Source organism: Gopherus evgoodei, chromosome 3 (assembly GCF_007399415.2).
Source record: "Gopherus evgoodei ecotype Sinaloan lineage chromosome 3, rGopEvg1_v1.p, whole genome shotgun sequence".
NCBI classification, from domain to species: Eukaryota; Metazoa; Chordata; order Testudines; family Testudinidae; genus Gopherus; species Gopherus evgoodei.
In genome coordinates, this window is record NC_044324.1 from 114,911,896 (window position 1) to 114,927,974 (window position 16,079).

A 16,079-nucleotide genomic window follows, 5' to 3' on the forward strand; every position below is an offset into this window, starting at 1 on the left:
TGTCAAATAAATGTGGAGGCTCCAGCATGGCATTGTGGAGCACAGGCCACTGGCTGCACAGAGGTGGGAGATCGCCGTGCAGCTCCCGCCCTGGGACATGGACTCAGTGGTGAGGCTGCACCCAACCCTGACACAGTGCAGGGGCTGGGTCTGCCCCAGAAACACGCCCCTCTGTTCCAGGTGCACCAGGTTTGGGCAGTCAGGCTCAGCAAGGCAGGATTCAAGTGTGGAGGGGCTTTGCGTGGGGGGGGATCCAGGTGTGAGTTAAGAAGGTTCTGTGTGGGGCAATCTGGGTGCGGGCAGCTCAGTGGGGGATCCAGGTGTGGGGGGATCTGGAAGCAAAGGGGCTTGTTGGGGGGGTTCTGGGTGCAACGGAAATGGGACTTTGCAGGGGGGTTCAGCTGAAGGTGATTGGGGCTTAGTGGGGTAGCCTGGGTGTGAGGGGGCTAGAGTTCGGCAGCGGGGTCCAGGGGGGTCAGTGGAGAGGTCCAAATGTTGGGGGTGTGGGGCGGGGATCCAGGTGCAGCTGGTTTTGGCTTGGTAGGATGGGGATCCGGGTGTGGGTGGCTGGTTGGGTTGTCCATGTATGGGGGAGTGGGGCTCATCAGGGAGGGTTCTGGGTGGTGGGGAGGGGTGAGGCTCAGCGGGAGGATCTGGGTATGAGGGGGTCTGGATGCACGGAGGTTGGGCAGATGGGGGAGCAGCTCCCTGTACAGTGCTCTCTCCTCCTGCAGCTGAGGAGCGATGGGAGCAGGAACAGTGGCAAGGGGAGAGGGCTTTGCAGAGCTTCTTATAGCTTGGGGTGGGTCTGACATGGCCTTGTATGCCGTGCAGGGGAAGAGGAAATCCTATCCTCCCCAGCTCAGCCGGGACTAGCAGCCGAGCCCAGCGCAGGGGAAGAGCCACCAATTAAGTCTTCCCCAATCCTGCCCCCTGCCCCACATTGATTTACCTCTCTGAGGGCTGCCCTGGGCACGAAAACATACTGCTTGGGAGGGTCACATGACTGCTCTTGTAGTTTCCCTTTGCTTCCCCATCATAGTCATTTTTCTGCAGGAAAGCAAAGAAATCTGCGGGGAACGTAAATTCTACCCATGGGCAGTGCTGCAGAATTCCCCCAGGAGTGTAATTTCTACAACTGGACAGGATCAACTGTTTTCCCCAGCAACCAGGACTGAGCAGAAGGCGGCTCCTCCACAGTCAGTATCACTCTCCAACCACACCACACCACTCCTCTCTTGCTCATGCATCAGGATACTAAGCTGGAGCATAGGGGAGCCATCAGAAATGTGCACATGGTGTAGAAATGTAAACAGGATGTACACCTATAAGTCAGCTCTGTCACGGACAGTTAAGAACTATCCACTAGCAAAACTGTCCACTAACAACAGCGTCACCCAGTGTGTCCCGTTTACATAGAATAGGAGTCTGTTATTGCTCTCAGCTCAAACACTTGTTTTTTAGCTGAAACCATACAGACTCATGACTTCAGCTGTAGAAGTTCCTGGGTTCAATCTCCAGTGCTGGCCAACGGCACTAAAATAAAGTGTTAGGTTTGTTTTTGATTTAACTGGATTTCCCTCAAGCTTTTACTTATTACTTGTATGTCTTGCAAAGTTGCAAAAGAAAAACACTGCTGGTTGTTTGTGTTGGTGCAGTTGATTTTTATTTGTTTGAGTTTTTTTGACAAAAAGTAGGGGAAAAATTCCTGCATTATATGGAACATTTTCCTCTGACATCCTCTATTGGAATTTTTGCCTTAAAGGGTGTGACAGAATGCTGAGAATCAACAACTGAACCAACACCTCTGGTCACTGTTTAATCAGGTCCTGCTCAGGGACCTGACTGGTTAACGAGAGGAATTCTGATTACATAACAGATTGGGGCTGGGTAGCTAATGAGCCCATTAACAAGGAGACTGGAGAAAAGAGCACAGGAAGGAAGTGCAGGTGGGGAGAAGCAGAAGAGCGAGAAAGGCTAACAGGGCCTGACAAAAGGGAAGTTCTCTGGGAGGAGACATCTCTTCTCCCCCGACCTTTGGAGAAGGGGTAGTAAAACTAGAGGACATGGTAAATACTTTGACTGCACTAGTAGGTAAAAGGTGCTGGAGCAAAATACTGTAAATAACGCACAATGTTTACACGAGAGACAGTCTCTGAGCTGTCTGTGCAAAGCAAAGAGGATGGGAGCAGCGGGTGTTCCAACACATAGCGAAAACTATTAGTCCTTGACATGAAAGAGTAACAAACAGCAAGTAATAATGTCCAGTGCTACAAGCTTCAGACATTATATCCAATCAGACTTCGCTATGTCACATGATGGTTTTCCACTACAAGTCTCAATTCTAGTTAATATGACACACACTAAGAGTTCTCCAATGACTGTGCATGGCCTGGAAGTTTCCTTTCTTAACAAGTGCCATTGGAAGGAACCTTCCTTTGGTCACAGGGTCCAAATTCAGAAGTAAATCTGTACTGTTATGATTTACTTTTTCACTGGTTCAGCAGCATGCAAATTGCCGCATCTTAGACTTCCACAGGCCTGCTTAACAAGGTTTAATTTACACCCCCTTTCTTATGATCTCTGATTTGGGTCCGAGGCTTCTGCAAGCCTGCAAAGACAGGTACTAATCTAAATTTCCATTTTTAAATTAGCCTTTGGGCAATTTTTAGAGATTCACTCTTTGCCCAAACGGCTCTGCATCAGGCTTATCGGTGATGTATCATGTGAAGTAATGGTAGTAAGCCTTTGTTTTCTTTACATTGCATCTTTACATTTATAAGAACTTGTGTGATGGCAGCTGTCATGTTGTTTCCAGACTTCCTAGTACAGAGCGGACACACTCACTGCACTCTCAAGGCTATTTTACTTTTTTAATTGGCTGTTTTCCTTAATCTACAAGGCAAGTGCACATGGTTGCACTCTGCATTTGGTAAGATATAATATGGAAATCAGGATGTGCTTCATAGGTTCATAGACTTTAAGACCAGAAGGGACCATTGTGATCACCCAGTGTGACTTCCTGCAAAATACAGGCCATAGAACCTCACCCAGTAAGCCCCGCATCAAACTGCTAATCTAAAGCATCTCTTTTAAAAAGGACATCCCACGTTGATTTAATGACTCCAAGTGATGGAGAATCTACCACACTACCAGAGAAAATTGCTCCATTGGTTAATTACCCTTACTATTAAAAATCTGCTCTTTATTTTTAGTCTGAATTCATTTAGCTTTAGCTTCCAATCTTTGGATATTGGTATGCATTTTTCTACTAGATTAAAGAGTAACAGACTATTAGAAATCTCTTCCCCGTATAGGTACTTGCAGACCATGATCAAGTCATCTCCTAATCTTTTCTTGGATAAACTAAACAAACTGAGCTTCTTCAGCGTGTCACTGTTTTCCAAACAAGTTTTCCAAACTTCTAATCATTCGTGTAGCTCTTTTCAGAACCCTTGAATGGTCTCTGCACTATCATTAGTAATCTGAGTCTATGTTTCAAGATAGGCAAGTGTGAAACATTTTCTTCAGTTACCTTCAACGACTGCAGAGAGTCTGCATTTGTATCACAGTAGAGGATAATGTTGTTGGCCATACTGAAGCTCTCTCTGACTCCCAGGTGGTAGAACAAGGAAGGCTGACGGAAAGCGTCACTCATCTCCACCACTGCAATATCTGCAAAAAGCAATAATAGAATAACGGTAAGTCATACAGTTCCGAAAGGGGAGTACCTAAGCTCTTCTCCTCCACCAGTTGTTGTTTGACAAAGTCTGCATTTTAAAGACGGAAATAAAGAACAGGAGGGTTTCCCCCTTTTTAGTTATCACAACTGAATTTTCAGTACATAACCAGCAGGAAGTGGTTTCTCTTTACAGCATTTTTTTTTTTAAAGAAAACAGAACTTCATTTCACTAAACTAGAAAAGGATAGAATGTCACTGAATAGGAGATAACAGAGAAGCTCATTTTGAGCTTTGCACGAGCACATGATCTATTTGCCTATCCTGTACATCAGGGGTTGGCAACCTTTCAGAAGTGGTGTGCCGAATCTTCATTTATTCACTCTGATTTAAGGTTTTGTGTGCCAGTAATACATGTTAACGTTTTTAGAAGGTCTCTTTCTACAAGTCTATAATATATAACTAAACTATTGTTGTATATAAAGTAAATAAGGTTTTTAAAATGTTTAAGAAGCTTCATTTAAAATTAAATTAAAATGCAGAGCCCCCCCAAACCAGGGGCCAGGACCCACAGGTGAGTATATGAGTGAGTGCAGTGTGAGTGCCACTGAAAATCAGCTCGTGTGCTGCCTTTGGCACGCGTGCCATAGGTTGCCTACCCCTGCTATATGTGCTGATTTATGATTGTGGAAAAAGCTAATGATATTTTAACTTGTACACAAAAATACTCAAAATGTATTTACTCTGGGAAAGATGTACAAAAAAATTGCACTGTATCAGTCTCATTGCATGATAAAAGAAAAACCCACGTCTGCATTTGAAATTCTACAGAAAAATCTTCCTTTAAAACTCAGTGCAGAAGAAAGTAAAAGACAAGAGAGACAAAGTGATATATATTTATTTTGATTTATATAAGAAGAGGGAAGAATCCCAAATCTCTAGGTACCCCAACACAAATTACAATGTAAACATAGACCTTGACTCAGCCAACAGGTCTATGCATGTAGAACTCTGCTCACATGAACAAAGTAAAGCACATGTGTAAGTGCTTGTGGAATGGGGGCCACAGTCCTTCCAGGCACCTGTACACCCAAATCAAGCGCACACAAATAAATTAAGTGCCTAAGCTGATGCACCCCCAGCTTCACTTTTCCAAACTTATAGCAATGCCATGACCAAACAAAAATCAACTACAAAATTCATTAATTGCAGCTTATCTTTATGAGGATGTTTATTAAATCAAGTAGCTCTCTTCTCCTGCAATACCCTTGTGGAGTCAAAAAAAGTACTACATTAAGAGAACTGACTCAGCTCTGCTTCTCACGCACACACCATCTGTCTCTTGCACCCACCTCACTTCCTCCTCCAGTCAGCCAAATTATACGGATTTTAAAGAAAAAAAGAAAGAGTCAAATGGGTTATGTAAACCATTGGTTGTTAAAAAGAATCTGCTTTCCTTTCAACCTCCTGGGAGAGGTTCTCTTTTAGAAGCTTCAAATGTTTTGTTTTCTTTGAGTGAATGGGACTGAAAGCAATTCTCTATCCATTTACATTTTCTTTGAATTATAGTCTATTACAGCAAAAAGAGGAACAGAAATGTAATACCTAAATATTACTTCTCACTCTCTCCCTCTCTTGCACACACAAATATGTACTATGACATTAAATGGGAAGAGGGGGAGGGGGGCGGGAAGAGGAGAAAGTGTAACAAGAGCCGAATAAGTATTACAACAATGCCACTGTACTTTATCTCTGTGTGATTATGCTTTTTAAAAAAACAAAACCAAACCAAACAAACAAAAAAAACCAGCAGCAAGTTCTCCTTTTACAGTATTTTTTTAAACTATTGTTACTCATGTCTGCGACTGTATGGTAATTTCTTGCAATACCCTTGAAAAACTGTATTGCTCTAAGTTAAGGATCTTTGGAATCTATTGTATTCAATGCAAAGGTTATGTATTATTGTGGGCCAGGATGATCAAAGGACTACACTGAACAATGTGTCAGACAAGAATGACCTTTTGGAACAAAACGTCAAATGGAATTCCTGGGAAATATCATGGGGAAGGTGAATACAATAACACTGGTTATTCAAAAAAATCAACCATTTGAAGCTATGCCCTGAGGAGAGAACTACTATCTGATGATTAGCTGTTCCCGAAGGGTGGAGGAAATCAAAGGCTTATAAAGAAAAAGGCTGATCTGAGCAGTCTGTGTGCTAATTCTGAGCTGAGGCTGTGAACTTGTCATCACAGAAAAACACATGGATGGGTTTGAAGGATTAACTCCTATCAGAGCTCCTGCTCGAGTTGGGGGTGAACTCTGGTAAGCTTTTCAGCAGGCATGTAGTTTCTTTTATTGTTTTTAATGTGTTTTCTCTGTGATGCTTTCACCTAAAGAATACAAGAGGTTGCTTAGAAAGAGCTGTGTGTACCTTTATAATTGCAGGCAATTATGCTGTTTATAACCTCTGGAGAGTGAGCCAAGCACAGCTGCTGACCAGAACTGTGGAACTGTGTACCATGGGAAAAAAAAACCTGGTAAGGAGGGTGAGACATGCGTCTCTACACAAGAGAGGTGATGACTGGGAGCCAGAAGCCTAAAAGTGGGTGTTCTCGATGGACCACGGAGAGGAAATACAGGTGAAGTTGCTCTGAACTGTGACAATGTGAGTTTATCTTGAGCAATTTTAAGCTATGGTATACTTTTCTTGTCATGGTGCTAAAAGGAGAATTTGAGCAACTTTCCATTATGTTTAACTCTTGAATTTTACAAGATGGTTTTGAAACTCTTATGGAAAAAAAGAGTAATAGAAATAATATAAAACAAGAAGAAACAAAAATAATTTCAAAGCACACAGGCTGAAACCAGACAAAAAATATGGAAGATATTTGAGATCATCCTTTGTGAGCACTGCTGAAATCTCATGTTCTCACTATCATGGGAAAACACAGTGTATAAGAACTCAGCTCGTTAGAGATTAAACTCATCTTGCTTATCATTTTGCACAGCAGCAATTTATGAGCGAAATAGATAGCATTTTATGAGCATGTTATTCCTGCCATCTGAGAGTATCAATACTATCTTCTAGCATCAACAAATCTCCTTCAGGAGATAATTCATTTCCTGCAGCCCTTCGAGCAAGGAGCAGAGAAAAGCCCCAACCTTTGGCAATGTTTTGCTGCAGGGGATCTAAAGCTTTTTCCTTGCACTACCCCCAGGCTGCCACCTCACTCTTGGTGTCACATGGCCAAGTGCACTCCTGCCCAGTGTCTTCTTCCTGACACTCTCAAATTAGAGTAATACATAAATACACAGAAAGCTGAGCCATTAGAAGGAGGTGCAGGTATAGGTGTGGGTGGGAGTGTAAATTTCATAAAATTTATGGCAGCAATCTCTCATCTATATCTGTGGACTTATATAGCTCTCATCATCACAGTATAAGAGCGATTCTCAAGTATTTAAAAATAGAAACAACCACCTCACTCGCTTTCTTCCTGACTAGCCTGTAGGAGAAATAGCTTGATTAGTTTATAGATGTAGGTTTGGATTAGGTTATAAATTTATAGGCTTGGATTATGTCTGTGTGTACGAGAGAGACAGAATGTGTGTGTTGTGTGTGTATGGAGAAATTATTGGGAGAAAGCTAGGCCAAAGAAATGACCTATGGATTTAGTTAGGAATAATGTTAGGCCTATGGTCAATCCCATCTCCTGCAGGAGTACTGTATGTCCGTATTCTAAATCCAGCTTCCAGGAAGTTCTGTCTCCCATTTTACAAGCTCCTGCAGTGTAGCTGTCACAGGAGCTCTTGGTTAAGAAGGGAATGGAGATTTCTCTAGTAGATGGAGCTAGTCCAGTAGTTTGAACTTCTGGATATCAGGATAGAAACCTTGAACTTTACTTTGAATTCAAGAAGGAGTCAGCACATGGAGTGCAGAACAAGGGGATGCATTCACAGCAGTTTGTGTTGCTAAGCAGACAGACTGCTGTATTTTGTAGTGGATTTTTCAGGCTTCATTCCTAGATATAAACTGCAATAATCTTGCCAAGAGCTCACAAATAGGTGGATCACTGGGAGCAGATCCGCATCCAACAGGATAAGGAACAATCATCTAATAGACAAGACAGGGTATGTCCCTGCTATCTTCTTCCACAGACATCAACAGAGCAAATTCCTCAAATCAGGAAGGGATTGGGGGTGAATCTAGTGATCCATTTCTAAATTCATTATAAAGACCTTCTCATTTCTGTAGTGCGTGAGGGGGGATTTTAAAAAGCGAGACTAATACTTGAAGGGACAAATCTGATTCTATCGAACCTAAGACAAAAATTTAGTTGGACCAGGATCTGATCTAGCCTACGGATTATACTGGTCATGAGTATATAAAATGCTAGAACCCCATTTGACATAGCTCTGTAACCGTGGTATTCTATCACTGCCATCAAAAGAAGAAATTAATCCCTTTAATGTACTCTTGCAGTAGGAGACCTATTTATCTGTCTTCCATTGACTGGAAAGTATTGCTTTACAAGTTATAAAGCAGCATTTCAGCAAAGGTTACTGTAATATTTGCAGTGAAGTAAAACGGCCTTTCGGTTTATATATCAAAATATTCACACTTCCCCTTTAAGGGGAGAGAAACCATAATATATGGGTGAAATTCACCTGTGGTATGAACAGAAGACAAAGCCTTCCAACATCTAAGTCCTATAGATTCATAGAAGAATCATAGAAGATTAGGGTTGGAAGAGACCTTAGAAGGTCATCTAGCCCAACCCCCTGCTCAAAGCAGGACCAACCCCAGATAAATCATCCCAGCCAGGGCTTTTGTCAAGCCGGGCCTTAAAAATTTCACCACCTCCCTAGGTAACCCATTCCAGTGCTTCACCACCCTCCTAGTGAAATAGATTTTCCTAATATCCAACCTAGACCTCCCCCACTGCAACTTGAGACCATTGCTCCTCTGCCACCACTGAACAGCAAAGCTCCATCCTCTTTGCAACCCCCCTTCAAGTAGTTGCAGGCTGCTATCAAATCCCCCCTCACGCTCCTCTTCTGCAGACTAAACAATCCAAGTTCCCTCAGCCTCTCCTCGTAAGTCATGTGCCCCGGCTCCCTAATCATTTTTGTTGCCCTCCGCTGGACTCTCTCCAATTTGTACACATCCTTTCCGTATTAGGGGGCCCCAAACTGGACACAATGCTCCAGATGTGGCCTCACCAGGGCCGAATAGAGAGGAATAATCACTCCTGTGCTCTTGTTGGTGCCATGGCTGGCAAACCACTCGGGAGGTTTCTGTACATCCTGTGTACTGCAAAGGGAAAGAACCTGTTCTGGCCCCAAATAGGCTAGGGGACAGACTGAGTTTGGGGACAGGCGTGGGTAATGTGGGGGTGGAGAAAGTGCAGTGGAGGATGTGCACTGCAACCCCACAGTCTGCCAACTGGCTGTGGGAGAAAAGGGCAAATGCTATCCCTCACATAAAGCCAGATAGTTCAAAAGGCTGAATTTCATTCTCTGGATAAAAAAAAATTGATCTGGTTACAGGTCATTGATGATCTTCTTTGAAAACTGGGAATGATACTACCTTCTTTTGTAAAGCATTTTCAGATCAACAGGTAAAAGTACCATGCAAAAGCTAAATATTATTTTTTGCTAGTTAGCAGAGTAAAAACAGGCACCGGTCAAAAGAGATGAAGTGGGGGGGGGGACAAGACTATCAGTGTTACTAGGCAAAAAACGCCTACACTATAAATACTATCAACTGAATAATTGTACCTTCAGAAGAGAAAGTTATTTACCTAATAGTAACTCGAGGTTCTTCAAGATGTGCAATCTCTATCTGTATTCCATTGTGGGGGCACTTGCGCTCCATGAGCCTGGAATCAAAGAATTCTTGCAAGCAGTGTCTGCTGGTCTGTATATGTGCCCTTGATCTTCTTGTGCTTCTAAAAGAGGGTGTAAAGGGTGGAGGAGACTGACCATCTCTTTAATTCCTTCTCTACTGCAAATCCAGGTATGATCTGAAGCAGAGGGGAAGTAGGGCAGCTAGTGAAATAGAGACAGGAACCACACATCTTAAAGAACCTCCAGTTACTATAAAGGTAAGTAACTTTCTTCTCTTCTTTGAGTGCTGGTCCCTATGTGCATTCTACTGTGGGTGACTAACATGCAGTACTCAAGTAGAAGGGAACGAGGATACAGATGCCAAAGCTGTTTGAAGAACCAAAGTATGCATCAGAAAAGGAGTCTCCGACCAGAGCATAATGTCTTGAAAACATGTGGCTCAAACTCTATGTAGCTGCCCTGCAAAATGTCAACTTCTTGACTTCTTGAAGAAATGCCACTGAGGCCACTTGTGCCACTGTAGAGTGCTCTCTTACCCCATGAAGGGAAGGAAGTTGTGACAACTGGTAGCTGTGTAAGATATACCCTGAGATCCCTTTAAAGATATAGCTCAACCTCAGACTCGTTCTGCAGTGGCAAGCAACAGTCCAGGTGATTTTCTGATTGGACAAGAGAATGAAGTCTCCTCTCCTCTTCAGATGCATCGGGTTTCAGAAAAAAAACCACAGAGAAGTCAATTGCCTGGTTTATGTGAAATTCTGAAACTACCTTAGGGGTGAATTTTGGATATAGTCATAACAAGACTTTGTCCTTATGGACTATGGTGTATGGCATGCCTGCCACTAGGGCTCCAAGTTCACTTACTCTTCTGGGTGAGGTGATGGCTAAAAGAAATTCAACTTTCATTAACAGGTGAGACACAGAACATATAGCTAGTGGTTTGAAGGGGGCTTAGTGAGGGCCGAAAATACCAGGTTCAAGTCCCCGTGATAAGTTGGTTTCCTTACTGGCAAAAAGGTTCTGATTAGGCCTTTCAAGAATCTGCAAGTCAGCAGGGGAGTGAAAACTGAATAACCATCTGATTGCAGAGGACACACACACAGATTACTTCCAGGTGGGCTCATACAGAACTGAGAGAGACACCAATTGTTTTGAGACAGAGAAAATACTCAAAAATGAGGGGGATATCTGTTGACTCTGGAAATACATGTTTCTGCTGTGCCCAGATGAAGAAATACAAACTTGGCAAAGTCACATTTCCTGGTAGAATCTTTTCCGATTATCAAGAATGGTTTGTAATGCTTCAAAGCAGGAACATTCTAGGCTTGAAACCCTTCCAAAAACCAAATCCTGAGATGAAGTGCTTTAGGCTTGAGATGTTTGATCCTGCCATTCTCCTGGGTCAAGCGATCAAGAGAAGACTGAATGCTGATTGGCGAATGAGATGATATTGGTAGTAGACCTGGGAACCAAAATTATCTGAACCAATTGGGAGTGATAAGGATGACTTTTGCCCTGCCCTCTTGAATTTCCTGTAAGACCCAAGGTAGGAAAGGCATAGCTAAGATAACCTGCCTAGGGATCCTCTGGAACAGTATATATTGCATTTCCTGTTTGTTTGGGAGGCAAACAGATCCCAGATGATGGTTCCTCATTGAGCAAAAATACTGTTCACTACTAAATTGTGCAATTCCCACTCGTGATCAATAGCAAAATGTCTGTTGAGGGTGTCTGCCAACACAGCATGAGTTCCTGGAAGGTAAGCTACCAGTCAGGGTAATTAGATTCCTGATACACCAGTTCCATAGGGTTTCTGCTTCTACCCACAGGGGGTGGATCTCACCCCTCCCTGTTTGTTGATGTAAAAGATGGTTGTCATGTAGTTTGACATTATGAGGACATAGTGAAATTGGATGAATGACCGAAAGGCTCTGCAAGCCTCTTGGACTGCCCAAAGTTCCAGAAGATTCATGCACATCCTGGTCTCTCAAGCCATCCAAGTGATCTGTGCCATATGGATGTCCATGTGGGCCCATACCCTAAGAAGGAGGCATCTGTAATTATCATCTTGTCTGGTGAGGATAGGAAGGGAATACCCTCACATAATCCATAGGGATCTTTCCACCACATTAGTGATGACAATACCCCGGCAGGAATTGTCACCATGGTATTCATGCTGTGTTTGTTTGGTGAATACACTATTTGGAGCCACAACTGTAGGCAATGAAGGTGGCATCTGGTGAAGGGGATAACATAAGGGCATGAAGTCATGTACCCCAGGAGAAAAACACAAGTTATGACTGGTGCACCAGAGTTGCACATAACCAGGTCTATCAGGTTGTTCCTGGAGCAAAACTTGTCCCCTGACAGATAAGCTCTTGCTGTGACTGAGGCCACAGAAGGGACAGGGATTGGGGGTTTTGGAGAGGGTAGGGAAGTAAACTCAACTGCAGAGCCAAAATGGAGAATGTCAAATACCTACTTGTCCATTGTTATTACACTCCAGTTGCCAAAAAAAAAAAAAAAAAAGTGCTAGATGAGCCACAAAGAATATGTGGGAATCAAACAGTGGTGACATCACTGGTGGTTTTCAGCTCTTAAACTCCTGTAAAAATATCTTTTAGCTAGGGAATGAGGTTGAGATGGCAGTGTTGATACAGGAGATGAAGGGAAATGAGATTTTGCACCCTTTGTCTCTTACAAGGTGGACCATAAGTTTGCTGATGATAAAACTGTGAGTCACCAGACTAGGTTTGTAGGGCTGCCTGTGAGATTTCCTCTTCAGAGCAAGTATATATCATCCTAGGGAGTGTGGGGTGGCTCTAGAGTCCTTTAGAGTGTGTAAGGACTCTTCTGTCTTTTCATTGAAAAGATGGGTTTCATCGAAGGGCAAGTCCTCCGCAGTGTTCTAGACCTCCCTGGGAAATCCTGAAGCATGTATCCATGACTCACGGTGCATCACAATGGCTATTGCCATTGATCTTGATGATGTGTCCACCACATCAACCGCTTATTGAAGTATGGTTCTGGCCACCAGCTTACCTTTTTCAATAAGAGCCTGGAATTGTGCTCTGTCTTTCTGTGGTAATTTGTCTATAAAGTCTGTGAACTTGGAATAGTTCAGATAGTCATACTTAGCCAACAGCACTTGATAGTTCTAAACTGAAGGCTAGTAGTTGGGAAGAAAGGTCTTCACATCAAGTTTAGCTGTCTAGCCTCCTTGGTAGAATGACTGGACTTCAGATGCTGCTGTCTAGATCTTTCTGCGGCAGCTTGAGCAATTAGTGAGACAGGAGTTGAGAGTGGGGTTCATGGGGCTGGCTATATGCCAGACTGCTCTAGTAGGCTCCACAATAGCAGAAGTGCTATTGAACTGGATCTGGTAGGCTGCAGGATATCCAAGAGTTTGTTTTGGGTTCTGGATTCTAGATCTCCTCTAGGGAGATCCTGACAGAGGGTCTGTGGATAAGGATTCCCTCACATCAGAGTCAAAGCTAATGGTGGGAGGTGCACTCCATGTCAAATCAAACCAATGTACAGGGGGGTCCCTTAGCTTGGATCCAACTGCGGCCTCATGGCCTTCTCCATGAGTCGCTTTTGATCTGGAGCTCCAACAGGGTGAAAGCAGCAGATACTGAACCTAGCCACAAGATGTGCTTCCCTGAGACAGTACAGGTAGCATTGATAGTTGTCACTGAGTGAGGAGCCTGGACAGGAAATAGTTTTTGAAGCCCAGTTCTCGGAATAGTCCAATAGTTACTGAGCATTGGGGTGAGGCAGTTCCCTCGGGGCAGAGAATCTATTTAACCACAAAAACTTTGCTTAGAAACTTACTAAAAGCCATTAAAACTATTCACAAGATACACTACAGCCAATCTTTGAAACATTTACATATCAAAGAATAATGAATCAGTAGTAGCTCCCGACACTGGAAGTTCTAACCCAGGCCATGCAGCATTAAGAACTAGAAAGGCGGTCGGTCCACTCTGCCCTTTATGCCCTCAGTTGGAAGCATAAAGAGGGCAAGAGTGCATGTGTGGACCAATGGACATTGCTTGTAAGAATTCTCTGATGCTGGGCACATGGAGCACATGGACACCCACAGTGGAATACACTTAGGGACCAGCACTCAAAGAGCAAGTACAGAATGTTGCTATTTACGCAGGCAGTGCAGGGCACCTGGCTCCGGTTGCCCTGGGAAACTAGCATCAATGTGCTGGAATTACAGGCAATCTGTGTGGCCCTTCCTGCCTGAGAAATACTGCAAGGTCAGTGTACTGTGTCAGATCAGTGAGATAAATGGCATGCAATGGTGTACATGAGCAGGGGCCACTGGCAGCCCTCAGCTCCTGCAGAAGCCCTCTGCCCAGTTCTTAGAGTCTCACCTTGCCTGCCTCAGAATCGTCTACCACAGGACCAAGAGAAAACCATGGCATATTGGCTCAGCGGGACTCTCCTACTTCCAGGGAAGTGGAGCCTACAACCCCAGGTATTCTAGGAGATTAGCCAAGGACTGGGACATCTGGTCATCAACTGGCTCAAGTCCAAGATGTCAGTAAAGTTTTGCAGACTGTTCTCTGCTATCTTTGAACAGAACCCTAGGGAGGGACCCGTATTCTGCCGATTCCTACATGTTACAGGAGTTCAGACAGAAAAAGGAGAGCTTCTTAGAGGAGACTGCAGAGTGTCTGTTACAGAGCACAAAGCAGTCAGCTTCATTTCCCACTCCAGTAACTTCTTTCACTGAGGACAAGAGAAGGACAATTATGTTTATTTCTGCTCCCTTTAACATACCCTTAAGATTTACTGGTACGGTTCAAAGGGGGCCTTTAGCTGTATTCTCTGCAAATGCACATTTCAGCAATTTCTGAAGGGTGAGAATATTTGATCCCATAATATTGGAAGGTTTAGGTACTAATCCTGCATAGCCTCCTTGGGTAAAATTCCTATTAAAATCAGTGACGTTCTCTCTAGAAAAGCATACAAAGGTTGGTCCCTAATAAGGTGTAGACCTGAATTACATATCTAAAGCTCTAAAAGATTGCAAATTTTTTATGTCTGATAAAATAGTTCACTAGGAAGGGTGAACTCCCATTACTGTGTTTAGTGCTGTTTGCCTTTGGCTATAATCAGTGGCTCTAACTGCTGCGAAAGTGAATAAAGAAATGCAAATTGACCAAAGTTCATCTCCCACTCATTCTTTTAAATACAATAGTACAAGGAAGAACCCATCCAAGTTACTAAACAAATGCTGCAGGGTAACGTTATATTCTATTATTCAGACACACATCTTTTGGCTATAAGCAATGTACTTCAGCAATGAAATTAAAAATAAATCTGCAATGAATACATCTACGTGCTCAGATTATTTTCTGACTATAACTTGTGCTAAACACATGACTGTTGTCTTTCATTCACCACGCTCTAATTACTCAGCTAGGACAAGAGAAAAGTCAGCAGTGGAAACTAATGGAATTCCAGAAGAACACTTCGCTTTTATGCAGAGTAAGAGTGGGTTTTTTCTTTTTTGCTTATGTAGGTCTCTTTGTTCAGGGATTAAATAGGATGACATCAAGCTCATTAGATATAAAGATATCTACAGTAAGAAGAAGGACACGTGACAATATTTGTTTGGGTGCCCAACTGTGCCTCTCATTTTAGGTTTTATAACTTCAGAGGTTTCAACGTGCAATGAAATTTGTTATTGAGAAATCTTCTGGGACTTGAGGAAATTAAAGTGTCCTATGTGCACTTCAACATCTCCATATCTGTATGGGTCTGGCAGTGAATCGATCATGATACTTATGAGAAAATCATTTACATTAGACAAAAAAACAGTTCCTTCTAAAATAGAGACGCTGTTTTTTGTTGCTGGCTCATTCCCTCTAGTGCTGCTGGAATAGAAATACACCCCTTAAGCAGATATTTACAAAGCTTTCATTCATCCAAATTAAAAGCAACACTGGATGAGTGCATTAGAAGCAGTTACAAAGATGAGCTACAAAAATTGTCACTATTGGACAGCGACAGGAACAAAGTAACCAAACCCATCAGATTACAGATCTGGAGAACTAGGTTGTTTTTGTTTGTTTGTTTTTGGTTTTGAAGAGCTATTTTCCTATGTGCTATAATCAACCTATACAAAAATGCCCTGAAGATTACGGTTGAAGAAACTCAATGAACTACAAATATGAAAATTGGCAAGCACTAAGTGGACAAATCAGTAAATTAGGGTCTATAGTAGCCAGAAGAAAAGCAACATGGAAACTTGAAAAGCTGCTTGCAACATATTTATTATACATACCACTATCATTTTACATCACATCCTTCCTTTAACCCCAAAGGCTTTCTAAGTGCTTTACAAAACCATGAGCAACATTTCCTCTAAACTTGTGTGCGTGCGCAGTAGTGGGAGAGAAGTTGCAAGGAATTTTCTACACAAATGCATTCCTAAGCACAGTGTAAGCATAACAGCTGTCCATAAGCTCAGTAAGGGGCTGCATCTGAACAGAACTGCTTCTCCAGAAGCTCCAACTCAGGTAATCTGACT

General features: G+C 42.9%; 1 protein-coding gene across 1 annotated transcript in view; it reads right to left on the reverse strand.

The window, feature by feature from the left end:
* MAP3K5 (mitogen-activated protein kinase kinase kinase 5) overlaps positions 1-16,079 on the reverse strand; it is a 167,266-nt gene that overhangs the window by 103,479 nt on the left and 47,708 nt on the right. The window contains exon 2 of the mRNA XM_030556400.1: positions 3,536-3,675. Coding sequence (XP_030412260.1) covers positions 3,536-3,675 — 140 coding nt within the window. The remainder of the gene's footprint in view (positions 1-3,535; positions 3,676-16,079) is intronic.